At 40.8% G+C, this 25,762-nt stretch overlaps 1 protein-coding gene across 1 annotated transcript in view; it reads right to left on the minus strand.

Moving 5' to 3' along the window:
• Positions 1 to 1,152: 1,152 nt before the first annotated feature.
• LOC126253127 (grpE protein homolog, mitochondrial) overlaps positions 1,153 to 25,762 on the minus strand; it is a 53,828-nt gene continuing 29,218 nt past the window's right edge. The window contains exons 5-6 of the mRNA XM_049954256.1: positions 22,357 to 22,440; positions 1,153 to 1,456 (exon numbers count right to left, since the gene is read on the minus strand). Coding sequence (XP_049810213.1) covers positions 1,346 to 1,456; positions 22,357 to 22,440 — 195 coding nt within the window. The 3' untranslated portion in view covers positions 1,153 to 1,345. The remainder of the gene's footprint in view (positions 1,457 to 22,356; positions 22,441 to 25,762) is intronic.

Raw genomic sequence — 25,762 nt, forward strand, 5'->3', positions numbered from 1 at the left:
CTCCCATCTCAACTTCACCTACTTCCTCTTCTTTTTCCATAATATTTCCCTCACAGTTGTTTCCCTTATAGATGTCTGAGCTCTTGGTAGTCATACAGTTCCTTTTCTTTTCTCCATAGATATTCTCAATGTTCCTACTGGTTACATATATCTTGCCTATCGTTATGCAAACTTTTACATCTTTGCAGTTTTCCTCTAGCCATTCCTGCTCAACTATTTCGCACTTTCTGTCAAATTCATAGTTTAGAAATCCATATTCCCTTTCATCTATCACCTGCTGCATTTTCATATTTTCCCCATCATCAATTAAATTCAATACCTTGTCGTATCCCAGGATTTCCACCAGGCATTGTCTCTTTACCTCTGTGATCCTCTGCTGACTTTCACATTTCATCTTCGCCTTCTATTCTTCTCATTTCCCATGTTAGTATAACATGGAGTTAAAAAAGCTCCCTCAACCCTTCCGCAACTTCTGGTTCCTTCATTTCACCCAGGTCTTACCTCCTTCATTTTCTATCTTTTTGCAGTTTCTTTAGTTTAAATGGGTTGTTACCCCATCTTAACTTCCATTTGTACATTGCACGAGCACAATCCAGCTCTCATGGGGAGATTCATAAAAAAGGTTCATTGCACAGTGTCAGTATGTTTGCCTTAGATTTTTTTGCTGCTTTATGGGATTGCTCACATTATGAACACCAATACACACACTATACTTAGCACTACTTTTCCATTTTCTTCCCAGCTTCCCTTCCTATCACTGCCACATCATCTTAACCTACGATGGAGGAAGAAGCAGCTGGGGTTTTCGTACCATACACACAGTTATCATGTAAATTTTCTTTTCTGTATTTTAATTGTTTTTGCACTGTGTTTCTAATACAAAGACATGATACAGCTCACCATTTGTCTAGATGGTAGTGCAAAAGGGATGCTTGAACTTACCTGTGTACAAGACCAGCAATGTGCTTTCTATGTGGACCTGGTTCATCTTTCTGAGTCAAAAACAAGCATTCTTAAGTGTTACACTGTGTGAAGAGGTCTTTTCTCAAGTGGTAGAACACCACCAAAAATTCACTTTGGAGAAGATCGTTGCTTCATATACAATTGTGTACAACTATCAATCTGAAGTACAATGACATTGTAAACAAAACATGCAACAAAAATTATATTTCACTTGTATGTACACAACAGGATTTACAGGCACTAAATGCAGGTCATCGCATGTTTTTTACAATACAAAGTCAATGCCCACAACACTGAATAATAAAAAATAAAGGCTTAATGACATCCACACCTCTGAGTACAATCACCATACGTACACAGTCCTACAAAACAAGATACCACCTTATTTGGCTTTAGCCACACCTACCACTGCTGGTCGAATTACACGTTCATGTAGCTTGTAACCAGTATTTGTGACAACAATCACAGTGCCTGGCTCTTTTCCTTCAACTTCCTGCAAATAATAAAAGGAATTAAAACAGTAGCAGATGTAGTAGTAGAAGTAGTAGGTAATTGTAAGGTAGTGATCTCAAAGATATTACAACATATTTCTTATAACTTGCATGGGCACCTTCAAACCAACAAGTGACAAAATCCTGTAAGATCTTTCCAATACATATGCACCTATCAATTAATTAAAACGTTGATTGCCCATGGAAAAGCATAAATATGCACTGCAACCATCCACACTGTATCGAAGTAACATGTGGTCTGTGGTAAACACTTACACGGAATGACGCATTTGAAATGTGTAGGTATAAAACTAAAAATCTGCAATACCAAGTGAAGAAAGGTTGCTCTTCAATTTCTGTGGCATGCTACAGCATATATGATGGGAGGAAGCATAGAATATCTCAAGGTTGCAAGTACGCAGCAAATACACTCCTGGAAATTGAAATAAGAACACCGTGAATTCATTGTCCCAGGAAGGGGAAACTTGATTGACACATTCCTGGGGTCAGATACATCACATGATCACTCTGACAGAACCACAGGCACATAGACACAGGCAACAGAGCATGCACAATGTCGGCACTAGTACAGTGTATATCCACCTTTCGCAGCAATGCAGGCTGCTATTCTCCCATGGAGACGATCGTAGAGATGCTGGATGTAGTCCTGTGGAACGGCTTGCCATGCCATTTCCACCTGGCGCCTCAGTTGGACCAGCGTTCGTGCTGGACGTGCAGACCGCGTGAGACGACGCTTCATCCAGTCCCAAACATGCTCAATGGGGGACAGATCCGGAGATCTTGCTGGCCAGGGTAGTTGACTTACACCTTCTAGAGCACGTTGGGTGGCACGGGATACATGCGGACGTGCATTGTCCTGTTGGAACAGCAAGTTCCCTTGCCGGACTAGGAATGGTAGAACGATGGGTTCGATGACGGTTTGGATGTACCGTGCACTATTCAGTGTCCCCTCGACGATCACCAGTGGTGTACGGCCAGTGTAGGAGATCGCTCCCCACACCATGATGCCGGGTGTTGGCCCTGTGTGCCTCGGTCGTATGCAGTCCTGATTGTGGCGCTCACCTGCACGGCGCCAAACACGCATACGACCATCATTGGCACCAAGGCAGAAGCGACTCTCATTGCTGAAGACGACACGTCTCCATTCGTCCCTCCATTCACGCCTGTCGCGACACCACTGGAGGCGGGCTGCACGATGTTGGGGCGTGAGCGGAAGACGGCCTAACGGTGTGCGGGACCGTAGCCCAGCTTCATGGAGACGGTTGCGAATGGTCCTCGCCGATACCCCAGGAGCAACAGTGTCCCTAATTTGCTGGGAAGTGGCGGTGCGGTCCCCTACGGCACTGCGTAGGATCCTACGGTCTTGGCGTGCATCCGTGCGTCGCTGCGGTCCGGTCCCAGGTCGACGGGCACGTGCACCTTCCGCCGACCACTGGCGACAACATCGATGTACTGTGGAGACCTCACGCCCCACGTGTTGAGCAATTCGGCGGTACGTCCACCCGGCCTCCCGCATGCCCACTATACACCCTCGCTCAAAGTCCGTCAACTGCACATACGGTTCACGTCCACGCTGTCGCGGCATGCTACCAGTGTTAAAGACTGCGATGGAGCTCCGTATGCCACGGCAAACTGGCTGACACTGACGGCGGCGGTGCACAAATGCTGCGCAGCTAGCGCCATTCGACGGCCAACACCGCGAGTCCTGGTGTGTCCGCTGTGCCGTGCGTGTGATCATTGCTTGTACAGCCCTCTCGCAGTGTCCGGAGCAAGTATGGTGGGTCTGACACACCGGTGTCAATGTGTTCTTTTTTTCCATTTCCAGGAGTGTATATGGTGATTATATTAAACTTTTGCTACTAGAAAGGACCCCCATGAAAAACAAGTGATTGCAGGAAAATGAAACTTTGTGGAAACATTTGTAAAGCCATGTGGAAGATAAATAATGAAAAACCTTTGAAAGAAACATTTTCATTTCCACACGAGAGGGTAACAAATTAACTACATACCCTGTTTACATTCCAGGTTAACATACGTTGCTCAACGTGACATCCACCTGAATCTATGACAGCCTGGAAGGTTGTACGTATACCATTTCACAACTGTTTGTAGCACTTTTGAACAACTTAAGCAATTTGGGTGCAACTGGCTGTCAGTCTCCACTAGAAGCAATTCCCAAACCGTGAGTTAATTCAAGCTTCCAGACATTGTTGTTCAGCCCCGGTGTGGAAAGAGGACCTCTTCATGTATCTTTCATGCTTTGATACTCATTAAGAGCAGCAGCACTATTGCCATCGTTTTATCGAAGTAGGTTTACAAGCCAAGTCCTGCTCCCCTTGTCCACACCCAGGTTGACTGACTACAACTATAATGCACACAGATTCTTGTGTTTCAACCCGAAGTCAGCGTACCAGTACCTGCGCCCAATGGCAAGTCATTTCTTTAACACAATCTGATCATCATGGTAAATAGTTTACCTTGTACTATGGCTCAAGTAGTGATACTTTAATTGTAAAAAACCTGGATATCAGGCTTAGCATGGATCAAGAGAGCCTGAAGAAGGCAACTGATAACAGAGTCCACAATCCTTGACTATGATGACCAGTGTATATTTTGATGCCTTCTGACTTTCAAGATATTTATAATGCCCGATCTCCTTTCCTTTCTTTGGTTCAAAATTTTGCTGCACAAATTTTCAAATAGTGTACCGTATTTACTTGAATCTAAGCCGCACTTTTTTTCCGGTTTTCGTAATCCAAAAAACCACCTACGGCTTAGAATCGAGTGCAAAGTAAGCGGTAGTTCTGAAAAAGGTTGGTAGGTGCCGCCACAACTAACTTCTGCCGTCGAATATATGTAGCGCTACAAAGGCATGCTTTGCAAGCACAAAGATAAATACTGGCGCAGAAACTTCTGTGCCAGTAAATAATTTTTAAAAAAAGGCGGAAGACGAGCATTTTTTCCTCCGCCCTAAGTTTCGACCACTGCATTTTCATACATTATCGATCAAAGTAAATACAAATCCCGTATTGTTCATCTTCAAATGTTGCAGCGTTTCAATGTACTACGAAAATCCGACTGGCAGGACTGTTAGGGATGTTTGTCAATATGGCCAACTCTACGTTCTGAATTTATTCCTACCTGTGAGAAGAGATGGTTGCTAATAGGAACTTTTATGAATTGTGAATCACATGCAGTATTCTCTTCACCATAAGAATAATAATATGAATACAAACATTTTGCCACGTATTCTTTCGTGTTTGCTGCTATCTCATTTAAATTTTGTCTGCCTAATAAACTACGAAACTAGAGTGAGACAACAGAAAACGCGAAAGTATATACATATCATGTCATGTTTATATCATATTATTCTTATGCGTAATAGTGATACAGTCAGAAATGAAGGACGGCAATTGACTAGATTTTTAAATCTAAGATGACTAATTTCTGTGCAGAATGTAATGTACTAAAGAGGCGTCTGCAAAGATTTTCAAACGGAGAAAAATTTTCGCTAAACTCTCGTTCAGAACATCTTCTATCATACGCAGTCTATTATTTGGTTCTTGTTGATCATTATCAAAGAAAGCAGCAGTATAAGTAACAACAAATAGCAGTCTCTTGCCATTGTTTCGCTAATGAGACGCTCTCTCTCTCTCTCTCTCTCTCTCTCTCTCTCTCTCTCTCTCTCTCTCTCTCTCTCTCTCTCGGTAGCACGCACAAAAGCAAGCCATGCCGCGAGCGGCGACAGGCCGTAAACACTCATTATCAGAATGCGACAAACAATGCATGACACAGTGCAGTAATGCATTTTCAGCGTAGAGTGACGCAAACACCTGTAACAAAGAGAACGGCGCTTATCAGATAAAAAAAAAAAGAAATCAATTCAAACCAGACGAAGCACGTGAAAAAGGAAGGGTACCCGTATAAATACGGATGGAGCGCCTGACACATAGCAATGGCTACCTGGTAAAGCTTAACTGCTAAGCTTACGTCTCTAACCAAACTACTGTAGCTGTATCATCCTTCATTCGACCTAAATTGTGTCTCATATTACAATGGACCAACTTTGCTTCGATTTGGAGGTGCGGCCTAAAACTTTTCTCTCCCCTTGAATTTCAAGTCTCAAATTTCAGGTGCAGCTTAGATTCGGGAAAATTTTTTTTTTCCTTGATTTTGAGTCTCATTTTTCAAGTGCAGCTTAGATTCGAGTAAATACAGTAACTCTTGCGCTGACAGCATCACAGTGTTACTTAAAAAACTGAATTAGAGTCAAAAATTGCTGTTTGTTCTCACTCTGCTGCCCTTATTGTTCTGGTATTTCAGCTATAGCACTAATTCAATAAAGATTTTTTTTACCACAACATCGTAGTCCTAGAGAATCACGGAAATTAAAACTTGTGTAAAATATTATTAACATATTAAAAATGTTACAGAATGGAATCTGTTGAAATGTCGAAAACCAGCCAAAAACAAGAAAACAGCCTGTCTTCTTTATTATTTAAAACTTACCATTCAAGGCAAATGTGACTGATTGACTACTTGATAAAATGGTAATACTGGATTTTATTTAATTATTACAATTTTCATCAGGTAGTAATTCAGTTATATAGCTTCAAAATTCATACCATGTCTATCATTTAAGAAGTTCAGACTGAAATTTACATCTCATCTCTTTCAATGGAAATATAATGCACTGGCATAAAAAGTGGCACACTGTTTCTTCCCACCAGAGTGAAATGTCATGGCAGATAAAAGAACACAAGCGGATAGATGGATGGATAGGGAGTCTGTCTGTCTGTCTGTCTTCCTTCCTTCCTTCCTTCCTTCCTTCCTTCCTTCCCAGTGACAAGAAGGTGGTGCTCTTCATCTGTATGAGCATTTGCACTGTCCACAACTTGTTACAGCTGACTACAAGACGAGACTTTTTCCTCCAAATTATCATTCGAAGAATACAGGACCACCTTATATTCAGAGGTTTGTTGTTGCTGTGTTAAAAGTTTTGATGTTACACAGCAGCCTAATATACAGGTTACTTCTACAGTTACTCCTATTGAAGTCAGTAGGCGTCAAAAACGCATTTGCTAAGAATTTGTAAAAATGCAATATCTGGAAAGCACAAGGTCTATCAAAAACATGAAAAAATTTGCAATCTTGATTATCGGGGTGTTACGTTACATCTTTGTTAGCCAGTTTTAACTAGACAGAAATAACACCATGGGGAAGGCTGGATGCTCCAAGAGGAGCTTAAAGTCGCAAACCAATTCAGCAATTACAAAAACTAACATAAAAAGAAGAGGCATGCCTGAGATGCTACTGATTGGGTGTTTGTGCAACCAGTCAGAGTGCTAGACAATATGCTACCTCACTTCCCCAAAGTCTTGCTATTATTCTGCTGCACATTTTTGAGAAGTAACAGTTTTGTATCAACATATGTAATACCATCTGCAATTACAAAATAAGAAAAAATTCAGGAATACACTTGGGTTATTGGTTGCTCTGTCAGTCAGTTCTTAGATCCCTTACCTGGGAGGCCACTGCTATCAGCACCACAGCTGCCACCCTGCTGCATGAAACTAAAGATCTACAAACTCAGTGCAGCTCACATGTTCTAGGCTAGACAGGCAATTCCCCATAATCAAGCCAAGAATGGACCTATAGCATTATTGGAAGAGATGAAAAAAAGGAAGATTAGCAGTTAATATCCCTTTGACAGTGCAGTCTATATATGCATCTACATCTACATACATACTCCGCAAGCCACCATACAGTGTGAGGCAGAGGATATCCCTTACCACTACTAGTCATTACCTTTTCTCTTCCACTCACAAATAGAGCAACAGAAAAATGACTGACTGTACACCTCAGTATGAGCCCTAATCTCTCTAATTTTATCTCCACAGATCTTATGTGAAATGTACATTGGCAGCAGTAGAATCGTTCTGCAGCCAGCCTTCAATACCGGTTCTTTAAATTTTCTCAATAGTACACCTCAAAAAGAACGTTGCCTTCCTCCAGTGTTCCCAATTTGGGTTCACAAAGCATCTCTGTAATACTTGCATATTGTTCGAACCTACCAGTAACAGATCTAGCAGCCTGAACTGCTTCAGTATCTTTCTTTAATCCAACCTGGTGCGGATCCCAAACACTAACAGTACTCAACAATGGGTTGCACTAGTGTCCTATATGTGATCTCCTTTACAGACGAACCACACTTTCCTAAAATTCTCCTAATAAACTGAGTCGACCATTCGCCTTACCTACTACATCATGCTCATTCCATTTCATACTGCTTTGCAGAGTTTTGCTTAGACACTTAATCAACATGACTGTGTCAAGTAGCACACTACTAATGCTGTACTCTAATATTATGAGTTCATTTTTCCTAGTCATCTGCATTAACTTAAATTTTTCTGCATTTAGAGCTAGCTGCCATTCATCACACCATCTAGAAATTTTGTCTATGTCACACTGTATCCCCAATACAGTCACTCAACAATGACACCTTCCCATACTCCACAGCATCAGCAGCAAATAGCTGTAGACTGCTGCTTACCCTGTCCACCAGATCACTTATGTACATAGAAAATAACAGCAGTCCTATCACACCTCCTTGGAGTACTCCTGACAATACCCTCATCTCTGATGTTAGTTTGGGCAACTGGTACGCAATGGATTGTCTTTCATTGTGTTTTACAGAATGCTCACAGTTTCAGTGAGTCACAAAAGGGATTCTTAAGTGAGTGCTTAAGGTGCAGAAAACGCAAGTCACACAACAGGTGTGGCCAAATAATACTACACAAAAATTGAGAAGGAAGAGAGATATTCATACAATTCAAAAGTTTGCAATGGCACAGGACTCTTCTAATGACTGAATGGCAAAAATATGCACTCTCCTTCAAATTACATAAACCCTCACCAGTAACAGTTATTTTATGCATTCCTATATTTGTTAAACATTTATAAACCAGGTGAAAGCAGACAAATTAAGCTAAAAGCAAAGCCTTGAAACAGCAGGAGGCTTCAGTGAAAAACTGCACCACCAAAATTTTATATCACATACTGGGACACTTGACAAATCTACATACACCAAAAGGGAAACTGGGAAAGTACTCATGTACAGCAACAGACCCTACTACACAAAAAAGGTGTCTTCTGTCCATGTCAAATCATAACAGCACATTGGAACTAATACTTTGCATTGCGTTTAAAAAGTGTATACTAGGGTGGCTCTTAGTTTTCAACTTTCTGAAAGTTTAGCTCACACCCCCCTATTTTGTTCCAATCAACAAAAAAACTATATGTGCAAAATTTTAGCTCTGACAATAGTTTCGAATTTTGCTGTGCGAATTTTGTTATGCAGTTTCTCCTCCTCCTCCTCCTCCTCCTCCTCCTCCTACTACTACTACTACTACTACTACTCTTCACCATATTTTACAGACTATAAGACACTTTTTTCTTCGAAAAATTGACTACAAAATTCAGGTGTGCCTTCTACCCAAAATTAATACAAAAATGTCCAGTGTTTTAGTTAAAATTCCCACTAATCTTAAAAATGGCCACATACTCAATGCCACGGGAAACCTATCTCTAGTTGGCAACATTGGATTCCACTTCGGAAGCAGTGCACCAATACGACAAACTTAAGTTGCGGGGATTCACAATATTGCTGACACTGTATCCTTCCCGTCCCTCCGTCACAAACCCAGGACACAGTCTGGCCTATGATCATCACTGCAGCCTACAGTGCCAGTTAATTTTAATTGAAAGTGTTGTGTGTTATCAGTAACAATACAATATTTTTGTTAGTAGCTAGTTTCAAAACGGAAAAAATAAAAGGTATCCATATTATGCAGGCCATAAATTTAAAGTAATAGCATACGCAGCACAACATGGAACAGAGCAGCTGAGTGGCATTTTGGCCCTCCACCAACACAAAAAACCATTCGCAATTGGTGGGCTAGTAAAGAAATGAAAAAATGACGAAGACTAAATGTGCAAATAGAGGACTAATTGCAAAACAGCCAAATCTAGAAGATAACATATTGAAATGGATTCGTGGACATTGTCAAAATGGCACTGGAATTAATACAAAAATGATTCAAATACACACTCATAAGCTAGCGCTACAGTGGAACTTAACAGACTTTAAGGGTGAAGGTGGTTGCTGCTACAGGTTTATGAAGTATTGTGAACTCAGCATGCAAACCAAAACCTAAATATCTCAGAAAACAATGCAAGAGTGTGAACAAAAAATATTATCTTTCCATCACTTTATTATTTAACATCAAAAGAAAACTAAGTTGGAACTGAGCCAAATAGCGAATATGGTCAAATTTTCCCTGACATTTGATGTGCCGAGTAACACAACTTTTGCCATGGAAAATGCTAAAACTGTAGCCATAGGAACACGTGGACACGAAAAAATACACTACACTTTCGTCCTTTTCCATTGTGCTGACGATGCTAAACTTAATCCAATGATCATTTTCAAGCGCAAAACAATGCCAAAACCTGAAATGCCACAAGGTAGTGTTGTACACATACGTGACAAGGGTTGGATGTATAAGGCTCTTACGAAATTATCAATTAACAAAGGGGAGAGAAGGAAAGATGCTTCATTGAAGAAGAGTTGTTTTCTTGTGCTGGATCAGTTTAGTAGTCATTCGAAAAATTCTGTGAAAGAGAAACAGACTGGGAAATACAGTGCTTGCTGTTATTCTGGGAGGACTTACTTCACAACTGCAACCTCTTTATGTCTTAATAAGTAAACCATTTAAAATGTGTATGAGAGAAAAAGGAACAAATGGCTGATGGATGAAACCCAAGATGAATTCACACCGAAGGGAGCTTTAAAACTACCTACAATCAAACAGTCGTGGTCTAGAATGAGAGAAGACAGTAATGTTAAATCTTCCAAGAAGCGCAGCATAAGTAATGCTCTCGATAGCAGTGAAGACCATGTTATATATGAAGAGAATAACAATGATGATGAAGAATTTTTAAAATGCTTAAAAATTGAGGTTCATCTCATAACCCATAAAATACGGTATATAATAAATATCAATTTTATTTATAGCAAAACATTAATAATGTAAATACAGTTGTTTGCAGCAGCCAGGTGCATATAAAAGTAACCCCTTTCTTTTATGGATTTGGAGAGAGCTGCAGCCAAGCAGTGAACACTTAAAACCAAACAAAAAGACTGCTTTGGTACCGTCAGCAAGTTTCACGGCAATACTTGCTGTGATCATCTGCTTTGTTATTGTCTGTGTTTCCTGTATTGTCATGTAAGGTGAGTAAGAAATATTTCATACCAAAATAAATATTTTGATAGTTAATTGCTACAGTATTAACAAAATGTTATATTGAATATAATAGAGGGAAACATTCCACGTGGGAAAAATATATCTAAAAACACAGATGTTGTGACTTACCGAACGAAAGTGCTGGCAGGTCGATAGACACACAAACAAAAACAAACATACACACGAAATTCAAGATTTCGCAACAAACTGTTGCCTCATCAGGAAAGAAGGAAGGAGAGGGAAAGACGAAAGGATGTGGGTTTTAAGGGAGAGGGTAAGGAGTCATTCCAATCCCGGGAGCGGAAAGACTTACCTTAGGGAGAAAAAAGGACAGGTATACACTCGCGCACACACACACATATCCATCCGCACATTTAATGTAATGGCACCAACATGGGGACAGCAGTCAGTTGCTTCTCATGGAAGAGTAGGCATATTTTTGGACTTTATTTATCTAGTTTCATCAAATGTAAAGTGTACGTGCGGATGGATATGTGTGTGTGTGCGCGCGCGAGTGTATACCTGTCCTTTTTTCCCCCCTATGGTAAGTCTATCCGCTCCCAGGATTGGAATTACTCCTTACCCTCTCCCTTAAAACCCACATCCTTTCCCTTTCCCTCTCCTTCCTTCTTTCCTGATGAGGCAACAGTTTGTTGCGAAAGCTTGAATTTCGTGTGTATGTTTGTTTTTGTTTGTGTGTATCGACCTGACAGCACTTTCATTCGGTAAGTCACAACATCTGTGTTTTTAGACAAAATTTTATATTCCAACATTCGGAAGGATATTTTTGTGAACAGTTTGGGTTATGTGATTTCGTATTCAACTACATTTAATGTAATGGCACCAACATGGGGACAGCAGTCAGTTGCTTCTCATGGAAGAGTAGGCATATTTTTGGACTTTATTTATCTAGTTTCATCGAATCTAAAGTTCAAGAAGAAGCTTTTTGAGAAATAAAGTGAAGAAAAGAAGCACACTGACTTTAAATTATTGCTTCAGAACAGTTGTACCACTGGTGACAACTGACTTTCCTGGCTTATTCTGCCTACTCAAAAATGCCATCGACCGCCTGATGTTCTTCACTATGGATGTTACGGAAAGACTTCAATGTGTCTCTTCCTAGTTCTATTTCCAACCAAACTACTGCAAGTTTTTGTCCTACAATGTAACAGTTGTAAATCTAACAAAGAGCCAAAGGACCATACTGGCAATTCACTAAGTTTCCATTTTTTGGTAGAAAGCACGAAATCCTACAAGAAGAACAGACCACTGCACTGAAAAGTTAATCTATATGATGAAATGGAAAGTTTGAAATAAAAATTTGATTAAAACTTCAGGCAAAGAAGAATAAGAAAAAGGAAAATAAAGGGGAGCGAGACAACTTTGTGCAAAACCTCAACGATCTCTTTGCTGTAGCTCATTCTGATCGTTAAGGACAGATGGCAATAAAGAGGATAAGAAATTTTTAACACTTCAATGTCGAAAAGGGTGACCTAGCAACATGATCTGTGTTGACTGTAAACTAAAATGCAATAATGAAAAAACACAGAGGTGACGTGTGTTACAAAAGTGCAATTCAAAAACTTGAGGAGATGGTGGTTGTGAATGATGTTGCAGAAGGTGGTGTCAAATCCATTCAGGACTACAATAACATTCTCACAAAAGGCAAAACACAGAAACAGTTTGTTTTACGAGCTGTTGCTGGAAACTGTAAAAAACACCTAGCTGCTGCTAAATCTTCTCTTAACAACAACGTACAGCATGTTGGCCCAAAGTGCCAGAGTTTGCGGTCATGTGAGTGAGGTGTGCTTGCTTGTGTGAATGAATGAATGGTGTGTGTTTCTCTTCTTCATTCTGATGAAGGCTGTGACCAAAAGCTTATGTGTGTCTTAATTGTGCCTGCTGCAACTTAAATTGTCCTCTTTATGCTACGTAGCAATCTGTCTTTTTCTACATTGTTGACATTCCAAGCTGGAGTTTCCAATGTTTAAATCTTCTCCTAGGAAAAATAATGTTCAGGGCTCATTCAATCAAATTATATTTTGATTCTACAGAAATGAATGTTGTTAGACAATTATTGTAAGACACAATGTGTGCATTATCAAAAAACTTGATATTTCTTAAATATTTGATGTTGCTTTTGGAATTCCTCACATGAACATTTTAGCAATATGAGTAAAACTGATTTTAAACAATTTCTGGGTTTGTCTGAATGTGTGACACATTACTCTCACAATGACAAGAAAACAGTGGAGGTGAAGAATACAGTGCACATTAATGGAAACAGGTGTTGTGGATGCTATGTTCTAACTTCAAGGCAGTTGAGGGTCACCTAAAATTTGTTGTGATGAGATGAAAATTTTTACAGGTTTTTTTTTTTTTTTTTTTTTTTACCAGTTTGAACAAAAGTGGGGGGGGGGGGGGGGGGGGCGGGAAGCAAAATTCTAACTTTCAGAAAATTAAATATAGCTAAAGGCCACCCTAGTGTACACCCTCAAAACAAAGAAGCCTCTGCCTCTCATGGACATGAAAGTCAACATGGTAAAACCAACCCCCCCCCCCCTCCTCTGTGACATATGTTATTAGGCACAGATCAATAATATTGTCTTAACTCATAAACTCATGACCAAACACGCCTCCTCCTGTAGGTTTAACTAAGTGAACTTCCTCTTCAAGTCCTACCTTTGGTAAACATGTCCTATCAAAATTTTCCCTCAACCTTTAACATCCCAAAGCAACTAAGCATCAAACATACTCTCCGACATTCCCACAAATACCGGAGCAGCTCATTTGTGATATAGGTGGTCCTGTTTTCTCTTAAGGACTGCCTTCAATTTGTATTGGATGATAGCTGTGTACTGAACCATTTTAATAATTAGAGCTTAATACAATGATGCCCAAAACATTGGACCACCTGCTGAACATTGTATTGGTCCACTTTAGGAACACAATACAGTAGCTATTCTGCATAGCATGCATTCCACAACTCCTTGGTAGTTTTTCGAAGGTATGTGGTACCAGATGTCTATGCACAGGTCACGCAATTCCCATAAATTGCGGGCCAGTGGTTTTGGGCACCGAGTTACATAATAATTGAAGATGTCATTAGGTCAACACACTGTCGTCAGATCACCACCTATTCTGCTTTACAGAACGGAAAAGCCTCCAATCTCCACATTTTGTGGTGAGGCATGGACAGCAAACACATCATTGCCTGCTCACATGGTTCCACAGTCTTTCGACACATGCTCATGACAGTTGCAAGAGAACAGCCAACCAACTCCTTTGCTTTCAAGACCCTTGTTCTCATGCACTGGGCCATGATCTGCCATTTTTCAAAGTCACTGACGTCAGAACATTTCCCATTCGTGACCCATATCATCACTAGAATGATTACCCAATCTTTTCTGTTCTGCTTACATATTTTCTGTGGTGTCTCCGAAGAGCAAAGTGCCAAAGCAAGCACTGAGTCAGTTGGCACCATCTCTTAGTAGGCCAGGTGGGTGATCAATGTATGAAGCTCAACTCAACAGGAAAGTTATTGTTGAATGCACTCCGAGTGAGAGACTCGCAAATTGTCTTTATCAAGGGATACGTTAATGTTCAGAGATAGTTTTAAATACTGAAACTTGCACCAAACGACATCCTGGTCAGCTTTGATGTTGTTTCGTTATTTACGAAAGTGCCACTCAGTGACGCTCTGGAGCACATCGGTTCCATTTTCCCTGCAAGACATCAGAAAGCTCTTCCATGCATGTCTCACCACGAGCTATTTCACGTGGAATGGTGATTTCTACGAACAGCTGGAAGGCATCGCCATGGGTAGTCCTCTCAGTCCAGTGGTGGCCAACTTCTTCATGGAAAAATTCGAAGCACAGCCACTGGACTCGGCGACTTGCAAACCTAAGGTGTGGTACAGGTACATCAATGATACTTTCGTGGTGTGGAGCCATGGTGAAGAACAGCTTGGTGACTTCCTAAGACACTTGAACAGCCTCCATGCCAACATAACATTTACCATGGAAGTAGAAAAGGACAAGAAACTGCCATTTCTAGATGTGCTGGTCACAAGGGACGGCGAAAACCTGGGACACAGCGTGTATCGGAAACAGACACACACAGACCGATACCTGCACAAACTGTCAAACCACCACCCGAGCCAGAAAAGAGGCATGATCAGTATGCTCGTAACGAGAGCAGGACGAATATGTGAGCTGCAACACCTCAAATGAGAAATGCAACACCTGAGGAACAATGGGTACTCCACAAATTATATTAGAAGTGTAACAGGGCCAAACACTCGGCGAAGTAAGGAACCAGAAAAAGAAATGTCGGGTACGGCCTTTCTGCCATACATTCCCATAGTGACAGACAGAACCGGCCGTATATTGCGCAAACATGGCGTAAAGACGATTTTCAAACCGACAAGGAAGATCAAAGAGTGTCTCAGATTGGCGAAGGAGAAAAGAGACCCACTTGCAATGTCGGGAATATACCGTATACCATGCACATGCGGAAAAGTTTATGTCGGAATGACTGGACGATCCATTAACACCAGGATCAAAGAGCATAAGCGACATTGCAGGTTGGGGCAGGTGGAGAAATCGGCAGTAGCAGAGCACGCACTGAATGAGACCGACCACGTAATAAAATTCGCTGATACGGAAGTTCTGGCTATAGAGAAGCACTATCACACGCGCATGTTCAGAGAAGCTGTAGAAATACAAAAACACGCAAACAGTTTGAACAAGAAAGAGGAAAGCCTTAAGGTAAATAGATCCTGGCTTCCCGTACTGCAGCGAACGACCATTGCAGGTAGCAAGAGGAGAGCCGCACCGGAAATGACCGCGGAGAAGCCCTCGGACGTTGGCGCGCCAGGTACATATAGTCTGCGGCCACGAGCTCGGCTCCAGTTCACCACCGGCAATGGAGGGTGAAGCTTTGACAATGACAGCCACTCGTGCTGGCGAAATGTCAGAAAAATCATTAGACAAATGTCGGCCGAAGAACTCGAGACAGAAGCCAATAGGTAGTTTGTGTACCAGTTTCTTTGACTCTTCAGTGTAGTGTAGTAGGCACACAGGTCTCTCTGAATCATGTTGTAGACCAAATTCAGCAACTGGATATTGGAAATCGCCAAGACACAGTCTTGGTGTGTCCATTTGTGCAATCTGACAAATTAGTGAACACATGTAAACTGACAAACGACATGAATAGTTTAGTGTATGTACCTGCCTTTAATCATGTCAGTGAAGGAAATATTCTGCATGTAAGTTCCTGATTGTGTTAGTAATCCAAATTGTGATTTCCACCTAAATCACACTTTCAACTTACATTGGTGTGCCAAAACATTATGTTGACATAGTAAATAGTGTTGTACTGATCAAAAACAATGTGTTCTGTGGTTTGCTCCAGGAGAAGACTGAGTGGGTACTATGAAACATAAAATATAAGTCCAGTTTATTACATTGTAGATAAGACGAAGTACTTAACTTTGTACACTCCATTGCTACAGGAGTGTCATGAGTATTTACAACGGTTTCTGAGCATTAACATATCACTTGATGCAGACAGTTTATAAGTCTCTCATTTGGAGTGTATTGAACAATAACTTTGATGATGTTGAGTTCATCTTAATATATTGGTCACACAGCTGGCCTACTGGATGATGGTGGACTGGGCTGGACTGGATAGTCCTGTGCTTGGCTGTAAATACAAGAGCTGATGCGGCAGTGTAATGAAATGTTTCTGGGTGTGGCTAAGGTGTCGCTCATTGGTTGATGCAGCTTGCAACAGCCATCTTTTCTTGTGGTTGCACCGTGAGGTACCAACCTTGCTTTGGGACATTGCTATTCAGATGACACAAAATTCTCACCCCACCCACCTCTGCACAGTCATTGTGTAGGGTTGTGGCACTTGATTATGTGGGAGGGGAGGACTGAATGTGGACACATATGGGGAGACAGGAAGTGTAACTGTAGCAGATGGCAGCTCCCTGGCTGCAACCCGGTACCTGCCTTGTGAGTAACTGGAATTCTGGCTGAAAAGCTGGGCATAGGGTATGTGGCTGCATCCAGAGAAGCAGATGCTGTGGTTGTGTGCACAAAAAATTTGCAGTTTCACATTGTTTTTTAAAAGTGATGTGCACTTCAGAATCATTATCCCTTCTTGAATCTGGTTCAGACAGTTCCTTGTACTTACTGCACAAGTCAGAAACATTAGTGTGACACACTGTAACACTGATACATAACACATTGTCTTATATGTGCAGGTTGAACAAACAAAACAAGCCTAAACCAAAAAAGATTGCACTGTTTCTAGATCTGAGTGCATGAAATTATTCACATTTCATAGCTTCACAAAAAGTTGTTGGTAAACTGCACACACTAAGCACTGGAATTTCATGTCTGTTGTATATAGACAGTAGAGAAGTAGGCTGCTGTAGCTGTGGGCTTATGATCTTTTCTAATGTCTCATTATTAGGGGAAACAGATGCACCAGTATCTAACTTAACTGCCCTTTGAGCCACCCTTACTTGAACAAACCCAGTTCTAAGCAAAGAGGGGAAAGCAGAAAGGTGGAAGGAGTATATAGAGGGTCTATACAAGGGCGATGTACTTGAGGACAATATTATGGAAATGGAAGAGGATGTAGATGTAGATGAAATGGGAGATATGATACTGCGTGAAGAGTTTGACAGAGCACTGAAAGACCAGAGTTGAAACAAGGCCTCGGGAGTAGACAGCATTCCATTAGAACTACTGACAGCCTTGGGGAGCCAGTCCTGACAAAACTCTACCATCTGGCGAGCAAGATGTTCGAGACAGGCGAAATACCCTCAGACTTCAAGAAGAATATAATAATTCCAATCCCAAAGAAAGCAGGTGTTGACAGATGTGAAAATTACCGAACTATCAGTTTAATAAGTCACAGCTGCAAAATACTAACGCGAATTCTTTACAGACGAATGGAAAAACTGGTAGAAGCCGACCTCGGGGAAGATAATTTTGGATTCCGTAGAAATGTTGGAACACGTGAGGCAATACTGACCTTATGACTTATCTTAGAAGAAAGATTAAGGAAAGGCAAACCTATGTTTCTAGCATTTGTAGACTTAGATAAAGCTTTTCACAATATTGACTGGAATACTCTCTTTCAAATTCTAAAGGTGGCAGAGGTAAAATACAGGGAGCGAAAGGCTATTTACAATTTGTACAGAAACCAGATGGCAGTTATATGAGTCGAGGGGCATGAAAGGGAAGCAGTGGTTGGGAAGGGAGTGAGACAGGGTTATAGCCTCTCCCCGATGTTATTCAATCTGTATATTGAGCAAGCAGTAAAGGAAACAAAAGAAAAGTTCGGAGTAGGTATTAAAATCCAGGGAGAAGAAATAAAAACTTTGAGGTTCGCAGATGACATTGTAATCTGTCAGAGACAGCAAAGGACTTGGAAGAGCAGTTGAACGGACTGGATAGTGCCTTGAAAGGAGGATATAAGATAAACATCAACAAAAGCAAAACGAGGATAATGGAATGTAGTCAAATTAAGTCTGGTGATGCTGAGGGAATTAGATTAGGAAATGAGACACTTAAAGTAGTAAAAGAGTTTTGCTATTTGGGGAGCAAAATAACCGATGATGGTCGAAGTAGAGAGGATATAAAATGTAGACTGGCAATGGCAAGGAAAGCGTTTCTGAAGAAGAGAAATTTGTTAACATCGAGTATAGATTTAAGTGTCGGGAAGTCATTTCTGAAAGTATTTGTATGGAGTGTAGCCATGTATGGAAGTGAAACATGGACGATAAATAGTTTAGACAAGAAGAGAATAGAATCTTTCGAAATGTGGTGCTACAGAAGAATGTTGAAGATTAGGTGGGTAGATCACGTAACTAATGAGGAGGTATTGAATAGGATTGGGGAGAAGAGAAGTTTGTGGCACAACTTGACTAGAAGAACGTATCAGTTGGTAGGACATGTCCTGAGGCATCAGGGAATCACAAATTTAGCATGGAGGGTAAAAATCATAGACGGAGACAAAGAGATGAATACACTAAGCAGATTCAGAAGGATGTAGGTTGCAGTAGGTACTGGGAGATGAAGGAACTTGCACAGGATAGATTAGCATGGAGAGCTGCATCAAACCAGTCACAGGACTGAAGACAACAACAACAACAACAACTTGAACAAAAAGTCTCTCCTGTGTGCATACTGCTGCAGAAGAGTTAAGTGATGTGGAAGTGCAATCTGTTGCTTGTGTTGGTTTAATGGCCTTGCTGTTACAAAATGCACTTATTGCTAGCTGTGCTGCATCCATGTGCCTGCACAGCATCCGACATTGCTCAGGCCTGGGTTGCCTTATAAACACACTCTTTTAATGTGACCTTTCTTTCCACACTGGAAACATTTTGCATCATGACAAGAACAAATTTTTCAGTCATGATTCAGAAAACCCTGAGGAGTATGATGTAGTACACGTTGTGTACCAAGGGGCTGAAAGTGTTTACCTGTACATTTACTGTTTGTCTGAGTCCTATTTTTATTTATTTTAACTCTAGCATTAACCTTAGACTGAGTGTCATGTGTTCTTTGAACAACAAAATACACAGAGCCTTAAAATCAATGGCAGTTGTGTCCAAAAATAGTTTGAGATTCCACAAGACAAAACTGTTTTCAGATCAGGATCCAACAAGTTGAGAATAACAGTGTGAATACATGCATCTGACATATTCTGCATGGTTTGAAGATGACATTACTGTCACTTAGTCCATAAGAACTCTTAAACATATGCTGTCTTGTTAGCCTTCAGATTCAGCAATCTACTGTTTGAAGTCTGTGCCGGCTGCTTCTTGAGTTGAAAAAATATAAACCTTGCACCTGACTCTCATAATGTTCGGTCAGTAACTGAAAAAGGTTGTCATAACTATTCTCTTCCTACTACTGTCTGGATGAAACTTAGGTGCAGCAACTGATGGCAGTGCTGCTCATAGGGAGAGGAGGGCAGTCATTTGTTGTACATTCAGCAGCAGGCATTCAGTCTGCTGCACCTGAAACTGAATAACTTCATTAAGGGACATTTAACTATGTAAACACTTGATATAACACACAGAAAAATAGGATTAGAGATAAGGCTAGCCCCAGGCAGCTAAGGCATGTGTGAACCTGCACACATCAACCTTTTGCAAACAGACGAGTTTATATAACGACCAGCATTGTCACCGTTTGTTGTATTGAACAAAGATAAACTCGTCAATACAACAGCGGGTTCTTTGGCTTGCTCCAGGTGGAGACCAACTGGATACAACAACACTCTATTATGACATAGATAAGATGAAGTACTTAACTTTGTTCAATCTGTCAACAAGTGGCCACGAAAGCCTTAACAATTTTGTAAACTGGTACACCTGGCTAATACCATTTAGGACCCCTGCGAACACGCAGAAGTGCCGCAACACGATGTGGCATGGACTCGACTAATGTCTGAAGTAGTGCTGGAGGGAACTGACACCATGAATTCTGCAGGACTATCCATAAATCTGTAAGAATACAAGGGCATGGAGATCTCTTCTGAACAGCATGTTGCAAGGCATCCCAGATTTGCTCAATAATGTTCGCGTCTGGGGAGTCTGGTGGCCAGCAGAAGTGTTTAAACTCAGAAGAGTGTTCCTGGAGCCACTCTATAGCAATTCTGGATGTGAGGGGTGTACCATTGTCCAGCTGGAATAGCCCAAGTCTGTCGGAATGCACAATGGACATGAATGGATGCAGATGATCAGAAAGGATGATTACATATGTGTCACCTGTCAGAGCTGTATCTAGACATACCAGGAGCCCACATCGCTCCAATTTCACATGCCTCAGACCATTACAGAGCCTCTACCAGCTTGAACAGTCTCCTGCTGACATGCAGGGTCCATGGGTTCATGAGGTTGTCTCCATACCTGTACACGTCCACGTCCATCCGACTGATACAATCTGAAACAAGACGTGTCTGACCAGTCAACATGTATCCAGTCATCAACAGTCCAATGCCAGTGTTTATGGGCTCAGGCAAGGTGTAAAGCTATGTGCCGTGCAGTCATCAAGGGCACATGAGTGCGCCTTCAACTCTGAAAGCCCAAACTGATTATGTTTCATTGAATGGTCTGTATGCTGTCACTTGATGGCCCAGCATTGAAATCTGCGCAGTTTTCCAAAGAGTTGCACTTCTGACACATTGAACGATCCTCTTCAGTCATCATTGGTCCTGTTGTTGCAGCATCTTTTTCCGGCCACAGCGATGTCAGAGATTTTATGTTTTAACAGGTTCCTGATATTCATGGTACACTCATGAAATGGGGAAAATCCACACTTCATCGCTACCTCGGAGATGCTGTGTCCTACTGCTCATGTGCAGACTGTAACACCACGTTGAGACTCACTTAAATCTTGACAACTTGCCATTGTAGCAGCAGTAACCGATCTAACAATTGCACTACATGCTTGCTGTCTTATAAAGGCATTGCCAACCACAGCGCCGTATTCTGCCTGTTTACATATCTTTATTTGAATATGCATGCCTATACCACTTCCTTTGGTGCTTCAATCTATATAACCTATTCTAATTTCCCCCCCCCCCCCTAGCCATTTTCTCCAGAACTGACTCACTCTGTGCACCTAATCTCCTCCTCCCCCCCCCTCCCCCAATTACATTTGATTTGTATTATTGCCATATTTTTCTTCTACGTCCACATGCTCCTCCTTTCTATCATCTCCAAACAGTTCTTACACATGTATTATCTTCACACACTCTCCAATACAAAAAAGTATGTTTTAATCTATAGTCCCAGTTTATTTATTTTGCCTACAGGCAACCAGTTTTGTACACAGTATCATCCTCAGGCCAACCCTGGCTTGCAGTCATCACTCCTGCACCACAAGTAGTTGTGTCAAATACTTACACATCTATTTGGGATGCACGAGTGATGACTGCGTAAAGGGGATGGCCGTGAAGATGGTACTGTATATCAAAATTGCTACTCTGTAGTGAACATAAATAAATTGTGACTACAGACAATTTTTCAGTAGTCTATTGGTCACTGTTCCACCATCACTACATCAGGAGTATGTGATATGTCCTGATATTTTTCCATTATCTTTGGCTGCCTTTTTCTGCATACTGCCTAGGTTCTGAGTGACCTCCATATGTCGAAGCTTATTGCTGTGGAGGTCTGGCAGCACGAATCACTGTGTTTACCAGTCAGCTGCACATATTTTTGGTATGTACCACCCACTCCTCACTTATTGCACATTATGCATACTTTAGAACTCTCTGATCACAGCACTTATGTAACTTTAACCATAGTACGATTCTGCACTCCTACAATCAAATTTTATCATTTATGACAGCACTTGTATTGTATTTCTTTGCTGTACAACACATTGAAGTCTCAGATCCTTGACTGGTAGAGCTAAAGCATCAATAGCCTTTTTCCCCTTATTGTCAGTTTTTCCTTTTGCCCGTAAGAATTAAAGCAGTATAACAGAACTGACACAAACCATTACATCATACTAACACAGATGAGTAAGTACAACACTTACCTGTTCAAACAGAGCTTCATGCAGATTTGGATCAAATTTCTCATTTAGTGGATTTATTGGTTCCAGGCCATGTCTCTTAAAAACCTAGAATTATGAAAGATTTATAATGCAAAGAACATGCCACAACAGAATTGAAACCAAATAAAGATAAAAAAGAAATCTATAGTTAAGAGGTAGTATCTCAGATTCACAGTTATATGCAGAAAAGCAAATATGTTGTTAGCTTTCGTAAAATGAGATTAATTCATTTGGAATAGAGAGAACGTGTTTTTTATTTATTTATTTTTTTTTTTTTTTTTTAAGGAAGAATCGTAGAGCCCACACTTGAGCCAGGTACTATAGAAATAGAGAAATGACAAAATTGAATAGAAATGAAATTTAACACAAGCAGAAATAGCAGAGCCCATCAAGTGTGGCAGAAACAAGTGATAAAGGTAACAGAGTTGGTGAGGAACTAGATAGAAGCAAATTTCTAGATCTTTGGAAGCACTCAGAGCACAGGTCCAACTGCAACAGTCATGTGGCTGGCACCCTATGTATCTGCCATTATTTTGCAATAGGGTTATCGTGTTCTGCAAGACAGATCATAGTATTTGTTTTACCACGTACACTATCTGACCAAAAGTATCCAGCCCATCCCTATGCAAGACAAAACTGACCACTAGATGTCAGGCAGACCTGCCATCATATATGAAGGCGGAGAGTACTGGTTGTCAGCAAAGAAGCAGGAACAGTAGAAAGGGTCAGTCAGAACTAAGTGATTGCGAATATGAACTAGTCATTGGATGTGATAAATCCATCATAAGCATTTCAAACCTTCTAAAGGTACCAAAATTGACTGTTGGTGATGTGTGTGAAGAAGAAATGCAAAGTAATAACCACAGCTAAACCGAGACCCAGCAGATTTCATATACTGGCAAAAGGGACTGTCAAGCACTCCAGAGGGTGGTTGTAAAAAATCTCATGAAATCAGGACGATGACTCACAAGTTCGTAAGTGCTACCAGCAGTCCAGCTGGCATAGGAAATGTGCACAAGGAGTTCAAATGAATGGAAAACAATGGTCGATTAGCTCCTCATAAGCCACACATTTTTGTAGCCATGCTAAGCAAAGCTCAATGTGATGGATGACAGGAAATGAGTGATTTGGAATGACGAATCATCCTATACCCTGTGGCGACCTGATAGAAGTGTTTGGGTTTGGCAAACGCCTGTTGAATGTTACCTGCTGTAATGTGTAGTGCCAACAGTGAAGGAAATAGGTGGTGAAATTACTGTATAGGGATGTTTTTTGCAATTTCGATGTGATTCCCTTGCTATGCTAAGAAAACGTTAAATGCCAAAGGATACGAACACATTTTATAGAACTGTGTACTGCATATAGTAGAGGACCAGATAGGAGATGATGATCAATTGTATCAGCACAATTATCCACTCTGACATAATGCAGCATTTGTGGGACACTGCTTCGTGGGCAATAATGTTCTTTAAATGGACTGGCCTGCCCAGTCCTGACTCAAACCTGATGGAACACCTTTGGGATGAGTTAGAATCTCGACTTCGCTACAAACCCCAGCGTCTGACATCACGACCTTCTACAGCTGGTTCTTGAGGAATGATAGGCTGCCATTCCTTCATAGAGATTCAGACACCCCATTGAAAGCACCTCAAATAGAGTTCAAGTCGCTACAAATGCAGAGGGTGAATACACCTCATATTACTGTCCATTAATAGGTGGCCAGGTATTTTTTATCAGATAGTGTAAGTAATATGGATTTTTCCGCCTGGTAATAGTGCACTCTGATTTATCAAACAAGAACTTTCTCTGCAAAATGGTGGTCATTTCTAACAGCCACCTAACTTCAACATAATGCTTAAAATTCTTCTTCAAATAACCACCTACCTCTTTTCTGCTACAGTGCAACACCTTTTTATATTCTTTTCAGGGGACTAATACAGAATTAAAGTTTTTTAAATAATTTCTGTCTATTTTTTTCCCAAATGGCTTTCTACGCCGTAACAACATTTGAAAGTGTTGATGACTATATAAAAAATGAGCAGAAGACTGAAAGAAATGTGAGACCTGGGTGTACTTACTATATCATACACTAATAAAAGTTTTTTTTTTTTTTTATGTGAAATACAGAACAGCAATTGGCAAGTGGTGATGTTAACTGGTTACATAACATAGCAGACGCAATGGCAGGAATATGTTCCAGTAATGTTAGCAAGATGTTGACTGTACATACATATGTAGATACACAATGGCATTACACATGTAAGTCTGTAGGACTTAATTTAATGTGGAATGTACAGTGAAAATTTAACTGGGCTGTGAGGTTCCATCGTAAGATCTCAGAAATTAAGAGGTATTTCTAAAAAAGTGCCGAATGTGTGCAACAGTTATGACTGTATCTAAATTATTTGGGCTTTGCTCTGAGCTCCCTACCTAACCATCATTCTAGAAATAGTTACAATTTAAAAACAAAAACACACACCATATGCCATACACCATGTTATAATGTTGTTGTTGTGGTGGTCTTCAGTCCTGAGACTGGTTTGATGCAGCTCTCCATGCTACTCTATCCTGTGCAAGCTTCTTCATCTCCCAGTACCTACTGCAACCTACATCCTTCTGAATCTGCTTGGTGTATTCATCTCTTGGTCTCCCTCTACGATTTTTACCCTCCACGCTGCCCTCCAACGCTAAATTTGTGATCCCTTTATGCCTCAGAACATGTCCTACCAATCGATCCCTTCTTCTAGTCAAGTTGTGCCACAAACTTCTCCTCTCCCCAATCCTATTCAATACCTCCTCATAATGTTATAATATCTCTCTGCAAATCAAATAATGAAAGTCAACTTCTCCCCTCCCCCCACCTGAAATAATATTCCAACAATTCCCATGTATATATTTTTTGCAAGAGTTTTGGAGGTAGTTTGTATATCATCCACACTGCCATAGCTTTTGTTTATTGTTGCCAACTTTCCCTCAATTCAGACTAATACTGAGCTTCAGCCCAAACTGACACTTCATTTGATAACACAATCACTAAGCTACATACAGTTTTGTTAAATGGCTCGTGTAGGGAGACAAAGCATTTGCAATATGAATACTTCCAATTTTTGAAACAACTTCTACCATTTCCATGCCAGAGAGTCCAGAGCACAAGTAATTTTGCTGCATAACATTTGCAAACCCCTCTGGAAAGTCAGTGCCTTGTCAATATTGTTATATCTCAATTACACTTTTTCCTCTCCTCCCCTTAATATTGTTTCATTAATTGTAAACTGCGAGAAATTTACAATCATGATAACCTAAAAGTGGGTGGAAATTATCATTCTGAACAAAGAGAATTTGAAGCAACTAACCAATTAAAAAGTGTTGTAAATGGGAAAAAGGTAAA

This window comes from Schistocerca nitens, chromosome 4, assembly GCF_023898315.1.
Source record: "Schistocerca nitens isolate TAMUIC-IGC-003100 chromosome 4, iqSchNite1.1, whole genome shotgun sequence".
Taxonomy (NCBI): domain Eukaryota; kingdom Metazoa; phylum Arthropoda; class Insecta; order Orthoptera; family Acrididae; genus Schistocerca; species Schistocerca nitens.